The 9,215-nt window shown below is 32.1% G+C and overlaps 1 protein-coding gene across 3 annotated transcripts in view; it reads right to left on the reverse strand.

The window, feature by feature from the left end:
- The window catches only part of FSTL5 (follistatin-like 5), an 825,267-nt gene that overhangs the window by 401,465 nt on the left and 414,587 nt on the right, over positions 1 to 9,215 (reverse strand). For all 3 annotated transcript variants that reach the window (XM_011983978.1, XM_011983977.1, XM_011983976.1), the window contains exon 5: positions 8,724 to 8,920. In XM_011983978.1, the coding sequence (XP_011839368.1) occupies positions 8,724 to 8,920 (197 nt within the window). The remainder of the gene's footprint in view (positions 1 to 8,723; positions 8,921 to 9,215) is intronic.

The following is a 9,215-nucleotide window of genomic DNA, read 5'->3' on the forward strand; positions in this document are numbered from 1 at the left end:
TATTCAGCCATAAAAAAGAATGAAATCCTGTCATTTGCAACTACATGGATGGAACTGGAGGTCATTATGTTACACGAAATAATCCAGGCACAGAAAAACAAGCTTCATGTATTCTTACTTATTTGTGGGAGCTAAAAATGGAAACAATTGAACTTACAGTGATAGAGCATAGAATGATGATTACCAGAGATTGAGAAGGGTAGTGGGTGTAGGCTGGTGAGGAGTGGAGATGGTCAATGGATAATGAATAAGAACTAGTATTTTATAGTACAACAGAGTGACTATAGACAATGATAATATTGTACATTTTCCACAGCTAGAAGGGTTTAATTGAATTGCTTGTAGCAAAAAGGATAGACGCTTGAGGTTATGGATACCCCATTTTCCACGACGTGATTATTATGTATTGCATGCCTATATCAAAGTGTCTCATGTAACCCTTATGTATATATACCTACTATGTACCCACAAAAATTAAAAATTAATAAATAAAAAGAAGTGACAGAATCTTGATTATAGTCATGCATACCTGAGGACTTCCAGATGTTTAAGTATTTAAATTGTAAAATATAATTAATGAAAATGTATTGTTTCTTTCATCACATATGTATGTTCTCTTGTTCAAGACCATGTTTTCATTATTTTTAAAACTTAATTTTATGGGCAAGAAAAAAACCGCATGAATTTAAGTATATAATACTTCAATATATGTAGATATAATGTAATATTTATTAGCATCTTAAAACACAATATATGTAATATTTAAGTTCAGTTCAATTTAACATTTTATCTATAAAGGCATAGACACTATGTTGTCTGGGGGGAAACAGCCCAATATTACAGTGGTTGCAGAATGTCAATGTTTAGTTGTCTCTAGGAGAGAATTCTTAGGATTAGGAACACTCATGCTGGCTATTTGAGACAGGTAGATAAGCTCCTTAAATGAGATGAGCAAAACAAATGTCATACTATCATTTATTTTTCTAATTTCTTGAAATAAGAAAAATTATCCCTTTTCTACGGCAGGACAATTATCTTATTATAAAAATCAACATCAAAGTTTTTACTAGCATAAAGTTGTGCACATAGATTTCTGGGTTATAATGGCTGCTTACAGCATTTGTTTTATTCTTACCTACTATCCAACTATGAGCATTACAAACTATTTATCAATCACTCATCCGCTATTTCAAGAATATGTCTTCCCTTTATCTCTATTATAATCTACCACATCTTCACAAATGATATGAAAGTATAATTATAACTAACAAGTACATCATTCTTTCTATGTGCTAGCAATGTTTCCAGTAAGCTTACATGTTCTAAACAATGATAGTGTCACATGAAATTTATGTACTGGGTGCTATTATCATTGCCAGTTTATATAGAGAGAAACGAAGACACAGAAGTTTTAAGTAAATTGCCATACTACTTGGAACGTAGTAGAGATGTGATTTGAACACAGGCTTTATAATGAAAGTTCTTAACCACTATGCTGTGACCATCAAAAAGATAACTTTTAAAAAATATCCTAGGATTTCATCAATTTAGGGCCACTACTCTTTTGCTACTTGAAACATTACCTTTTGGTCTTGAAAATGAAATGTATATTCTATCTTAATCTTTGTTGATGTCTCTTCTTCAATTATAACCGGTTTTAACTCTTCCATATGTTGGATTGATACTAAGTGTTTTAAAATCAATATCGTCAACATCATAGAACACAGTTCTTGTAAGAGTTTAAACTTTCAGCTGGGCACTGTGGCTCACGTCTGTAATCCTAGCACTTTGGGAGTTTAAATTTCACTTTGATATACATTTGCATTTTATGTTAGATATTCTCCAAACACAAAAATAGGTCTCAGACTGAAAGACTAACTGTGCAATTATGGACAATTCTGTCAAGCTGGAATGATGAAGAGGTGGACTGAATGAGATCTATTTCTATAACTGGTCAGTTCATTTTAGCAGACCTTTTTGCTATGACAACCTGCTAGCTGTGATTCTAAAGAGCCTACCTCCTTTATCTACTGATTTTTTATGTCTTTTTTTCTCTCAAATAGACAGGCCTCTAGGTTCTAATTTACTTGAAAATCTTGAAGAGAAATTCAAGAATATATCTTCATTATGTGGACTAAGTATAGAATGTGTGCGGTCAGCTTTCCTGCTGCATTTATAAAACCCAGGGAAAAATTATATTCTTTAACTTCTACTGATGACTGGCTGTAACTTACAGTTAAATATTATATTCTTTGCTAAGAATAGTTTCTAAATTATTAACAGACACTGTTAAGATCCTTTCTGTTTTTATTCTAATTCAAATTATTTTAAAATTCAATATTAACGGGCATGCCAAATGGCAAAGAGGAAGTCAAACTGTCACTGTTTGCTGATGATATGACTGTATACCTACAAAACTCTAATGACTCATCCAAAAAGCTCCTAGAACTAATAAATGAATTCAGCAAAGTTTCAGGATACAAAAATTAATGTACACAAATAAGTAGCTCTGTTATATACCACCAGCAACCAACCTTAGAATCAAATCAAGAACTCAACGCCTTTTTTAATAGCTGCAAAAATTAAAATACTTAGGAATATACCTAACCAAGGAGGTAAAAGACTTCTACAAGGAAAACTATGAATCACTACTGAAAAACTTCATAGATGACACAAACAAATGGAAACACATCTCATGCTCATGGATGGGTACAATCGATTTTGTGAAAATGACCATACTTCCAAAAGCAATTTACAAATCCAATGCAATTCCCATTAAAATACCTCCATCATTCTTCACAGAACTAGAAAAAACAATCCGAAAAGTCATATGGAACCGAAAAGGAGCCTGCATAGCCAAAGCAAGGCTAAGCAAAAAGAAACAAATCTGGAGGCATCACACTACCTGATTTCATACTATACTATAAGGCCATAGTCACCAAAACAGCACGGTACTGGTATAAAAATAGTCACAAAGACCAATGAAACAGAATAGAAAACTAAGAAACAAAGCCAAGTACTTACAGCTAACTGATCTTTGACAAAGCAAACAAAAACATAAAGTGAGGGAAGGACACTGTATTCAACAGATGGTGCTGGGATAATTGACAAGCCACATGGAGAAGAATGACACTGGATCCTCATCTCTCACCTTGTAGAGAAATCAACTCAAGATGGATCAAGGACATAAATCTAAATCCTGTAACCATAAAAATTCTAGAAGATAACATCAGAAAAACCCTTCTAGATATTGGCTTAGGCAAAGACTTCATGACCAAGAACCCAAAAGCAAATGCAACAAAAACAAAGATAAATGGATGAGACTTAATTAAACTAAATAGCTTCTGTATAGCAAAAGAAACAATGAGCAGAGTAAACAGAGTCTCTCTCTCTCTCTCTCTCTCTCTCTGTGTGTGTGTGTGTGTATATATATACACACACATACATCTATCTCTCTGTATATACATATACAGAGAGAGAGAGAGAGAGAGAGAGAGAGAGAGAGTGATATATATTACGCAGCCATAAAAAAGGAACAAAATAATGGTATTCATATCGACCTGGATGGAATTGGAGGTCATTATTCTAATTGAAGTAACTCCTCACAGGTGGAAAAACCAAACATTGTGTGTTCTCAGTCATAAGTGGGAGCTAGGTTATGAGGATGCAAAGGCAAACAAATGATACAATGGACTTTGGAGACTCAGGGGTAAGGATGGCGGGGTTGAGAGATAAAAGACCAAACATTGGGTTCAGTGTACACTACTTGTGTGATGGGTGCACCAAAATCTCAAAAATCACCACTAAATAACATACTCATGTAATCAAACACCATCTGGTCCCCCAAAACCTATTGAAATAAAAATATAATATTAAATTATGATATGTTTTCAAGTTTATAAATAAAATTATAAGTATTAATATTTATAATATCTAACACAAGGTTTTTAAAAAAGCACCTGCAACATAAAAACTCACAAGTCAAAAATATTTTTGCTATAAATATCCAAAATTTTTTTATGTGTTTCACAGGGTGTCTATTAAAGACTTACATTTTTTCCATAATTCTTACTGAAGGATGAGATACTGACATTTCTATTATATACTGCTATAAGAATAAGTGATTTGTGTGGTGTGGGATGGATGCAGAAGAATATCACTAAAAGTCCTATGAACTTTGAACAAAAAATAAATAAATACTATGAGCACCTTTATGCCACAAATTTGATATTCTAGATAAAATGGATCAATTTATTGAAAGACACATTTTTCCAAAACTCATATAAGAAACAAACTATCAGAATAGACTTATGTCTCTTAAAGAAATTGAATCACTAGTTAATAACTTTCCAAAACAGAAAGCACCAGGCACAGATGGGATTATAGGTGAATTTCATCAAACCTTTAAGAAATACTTTGTATCAATTTTCTACAATCACTTTCAGAAGATAGAAGCAGAGGGAATATTTCCTAACTTATTCTGTAGAGCCACATTACACTAATTTCAAAAACAGACAAGAAGATTACAAGAGAAGTAAACTTCAGACCAACATCTCTCATCAACATGGATGCAAAACTTCTCACTAAATATTAGCAAATTGAATCTAACAATGTATAAAAATAATTTTACACCATGAGCAAGTGGAATTTCTCCTGAGTTGCAGGGTTGTTTCAGCATTTGAAAATGAATTAGTGTGACCATCATACAAACAGCCTAAAGTAGAAAAATTCCATGATCATATCAATGAATGCTGAATAAACACTTGACAAAATTCAACAATCATTCATGACAAAAACTCTCAGGAAACTAGGAGTAGAAGGGAATTTCCTCAATTTGATAAAGGATATGAATATCTACAAAAAAAACCCTATAGTTAATATCATAATTAATAGTGAGAAACTTGAAACTTTTCACAAAAATCAGGAATACGGCAAGGGTAACCCCTCTAACCACTCCTCTTCAACATTGTACTAAAATCTTGGCTAATGTCATAAGATAAGAAAAGAAAAGAAAAGGAAGACAGATTATAAAGGAAGAACTAAAACTGTTTTGTTCACAAATAACATGATTGTCTATGTAGAACATATAAAATAATTGACAAAAATCCTTCTGAAACTAATATGTAATTACAGCATGTTTGGAGTATATAATGTTAATATACAAAAGTCAATTGCTTTTCTGTGTACCATAAATGAACAAGTAGAATTTGAAATTAAAATCACAATACCATTAACATTAGCACCCCCAAAATGGGATAGGAATATACCTAATAACACATGTATATAATCTACATGAGGAAAACTAAAAAACTGTTATGGATACAATCAAATAACTAAACAATTGGGGAGAAATTCCATGTTCATGGATAGGTAGGCTAAATATTGTCATGACGTCAGTTCTTCACAATTTTATCTACAGATTCAATGCAACTTCAATTAAAATCCCAGCAAGTTATTTTGTGGATCTCAACAAACTGATTAAACAGTTTATATGGAGGCACAAAATACCCAGAATGGTCAAAAAATATTAAAAGAAAACCATAGTTGAAGGATGAACACTCCCTGACTTTAAGACTCACTATAAGGCTACAGTAATCAAGACCCTGTGCTATTGGTGAAATAATGAACAAACAGATGAATAGGACAAAATAGGAAGCCTAGAAAGAGACCCGCATAAACTCAGTCAACCGATCTTTGACAAAGGCAGAAAGGCAATAAAAAAAACCAAAGATAGTTATTTTGACAAATGGTACAGGACAATTGGATATTCACATATAAAAATAAGTAAATATAAACATACATCTTGAATCCTTCACAAAAAATAACTTAAAATGAATCATGGACCTAATTTCAAAATGCAAAACTATAAAACTCCTAGAATATAAGTAAGAGAAAACCTAGATTACTTTGTGTATGGCAATGACTTTTTAGATAAAATAGCAAGGGCATGATCTATAAAAGAAGTAATTGATAAGCTGGACTTCACTGAAATTTTAATAAACTTCTGCTCCATAAAAGACAACATCAAATGAACAAGAAGACAAGTTACAGACTGGGAGAAAATATTTGCAAAGACACACCTAATAAAGGACTGTATCTGGAATATACAGAGAACTTTTAAAGTGTAATAATAATAATAATAACCCAATCAGTAAATAAGTTAGTGACCTTAACAGATAACTCATCAAAGAAGATACATAAATGGAAAATAAGCATGTGAAAAGATGCTCCACATCATCTCACCAGGTAAATGAGAATTAAAACAACAATGAGATATCATAACACATCTAATAGAATGGCCGAAATCCAGAACACTGACAATGTCAACGCTGATGAAGATGTGGAGTAACAGGAACACTCTCATCCTCTGCTGGCGGGAATGCAAAATGGTATTTCCACGTCAGAAGACATTTTGGCGGTTTCCTCCCAAACTAAACATCCTCCTACCATATGACTAAATAGTCATGCTCCTTGGTATTTATCCCAAGGAGTTAAAAGCTTATCTCTACACAAAAATCTGCATATGGACATTTATAAAAACCTTACTCATAATTGCCAAAACTTAGAAGTAATCAGAATGGCCCTCTGTAGGTGAATGGGATGTATGCAGAAGGAAGTCACTAAACATAACCTTCCCAGACTGTTACTTTCATGTATTTCTTGGTTGGCCAAAACATAAATATGATTATGAAGATATTTTCTGCTCTCACAACAACGTAGCTTTCACATGAATTGAAAGGACACTTTTCAGATATAATTCAAGTCAAATTAGAGATAGCTGAGGAAACAAAACCTAACATTGTAGCAAATAAAGTTTATTAGGGGTTGAATTGTGTCTCTCAAAGGGGCTTTAAAGTCCTTAGCGCCAGTACCACAGAATTTGGTCTTACTTGGAAATTGAATCATTGCGGATGTAACCAGATAATTTAAGATGAAGTCCTAATAGATTAGGGTGAACCCTTAATCCAATGATACTGGTGTTATTATAAGAAGAGGCAAGACTAGGTAAAGATAAACACACAGAGAGGACAACAGGAGGACTATAGAGGTAGATTGAAGTGATTTTCCTACAACACCACAAATGCAAGAGAAGGCTTAGGGCCACCTGAAGCTGAAAGCAGCAAGAAACGACCCAACTCTCACCCCAACCTCCAAGTTTAGAAGAAGCATGGCCCTGTCAACACCACGTTTCTGAACTTCCAGCTTCCAGAATTGAGAGAATACATTTCTGTTGTTTTAGCCACACAGTTTGTGGTATTTTGTTATAGGAGCCCTAGGAAACTAATACAAACTTGAACATGGCAGAAGCTTGAAACATGTGTGAGTAAAGTGCTGTGTACTGTCTTTCACCAGTAACTAGCAGTCTTTCCTTTGGATTTAGATGTCCAAATCCAGACCAGATCAACTTGATCTGATCTCTTTTTCTAAATTCAATCAGTGGCTATATGCAGATAGGTTAATAAAAACTAAAACAACAACAAAAACAACAAAAAAATTGATAAAAATTAAAAATATAAAAAGTAAGAAAATCCTCAAAATAACAGTATATATGTTAATCACACATAGATAAAAGTGGCATGCTTAAATTATAAACTTATTTTAATGTAATTAATTAGTTATGTATTCTTATTACTATAGAGTATAAATTTTATTCTTAAAAAATAAATCATGAGGTGTATGACAGCATAGATATCTTAATCAAAGTATCTTCCAATTTTACTCTGAATTCCTTAAATTCTAATGCCTATTACTTAGTAACTACAAAATAAATGTGAGGCTGCATTAGAAAAAACAATAAAAATGACATGAATTTTAATTAGTTTGAATGATGATACCTATCATCAATTTGCTCACAATGTTACTTTGAGATAAAGTTTTTAAAGTAAGTTACACTATTGCAAAGCTTAGAAATACTTGTTTAAGAAGACCAATACTCAACAATGCCAGATTTTTTAAATAAGTGGTAATATCAACCAGAAAAAAAATGCATACCATATTATAAAAATATCAAACCTATATCCCACTGTTAAGGGTAGGAGCAAAATCTACCTCAAGATATATCACAGGGATCATCAAGAAGTCAGCAAAATCCATCAGTGCTGTCATCATTGTTCTATTGCCTAATTGGGCTTCTTCTCTTCATTATTCCCTAAAATCAGTGCATAGTTTTGAAGAAATCCCATGTCTCTTATTTTATATTTCTACTACTAACCCAAATTGAATATGCTGTAATTGGTCCTTAATTATTGAAGAAATACTGGAATACATCAGTGACTCAACACTATCTTAAACTATTTATATACACTTTGTTATAAATGTGCTCAATTATTGTTCATTAGTGCCCATGAATATTGGATAAATCAGCTTTTATTGACTTATAGAAAGTTAAACAGTGTGTGAGCTCCAGAATATACTAGGAATATATAATCTGAGAATATAAATTCTACAAGATAAAGAACTTGTAATTCCTTTAGGTATTTAAGGTATATATATCTACCAGAAGTAGATATCTCTTTTTAAACTCTGAAACACCATATAATGTTACTTGAAATTAATATTGCTGATGATGTAGTCAAATTTGTTATAAAATGTTGTTATTCACATACTTTTCAATAATATGGATCAAATATACATTTTTTTCATTATAGAGTAAATTCAGAAAAAGTAAATATACTGTGCATGCTATGTTTCAGTAAGTTTGTTAATATAGTCACTAATCATACCTGAGTTAGTTCATTAATATCTACAAGTCCATTACTGTCTGCATCAAAATATTTAAACATTTGATCCACCAATGGCTTCTTCTGAGATATGTCGTCGTCATTAGGATTTTCATTTTCTTGCATAATATATTTTTGGTTTTGTAAATCTAATAGCATATTTTTCATCTTGCTGTATTCAGTAGTCTTGCACTTATCTCCTGTAACAAAAGAACTAGTTATTTTCAAAGCAATATTATTGAAAAGAAATAGTTTATTTAATTCATGTTTAGAGGCTATTTTATGAATAACATTCTATGTACATAATTTTTACTTTTCTAGTGTTGCACAATTTACGACTTGTACAAGAAAAATGAAATGGGCTATTTCCATGATGGGACAGAAAACTTTTATCTCTATTACATCTGATAACAACATATTTCTGTGTGGTTTGTTTATGAGAAAGGTATAGATGCTATGACAGACATAAAAAAAATGATAGTTCCAGCTGGAAAC

The sequence above is a fragment of the Mandrillus leucophaeus genome, unplaced genomic scaffold (genome assembly GCF_000951045.1).
Source record: "Mandrillus leucophaeus isolate KB7577 unplaced genomic scaffold, Mleu.le_1.0 Scaffold259, whole genome shotgun sequence".
Lineage (NCBI taxonomy): Eukaryota > Metazoa > Chordata > Mammalia > Primates > Cercopithecidae > Mandrillus > Mandrillus leucophaeus.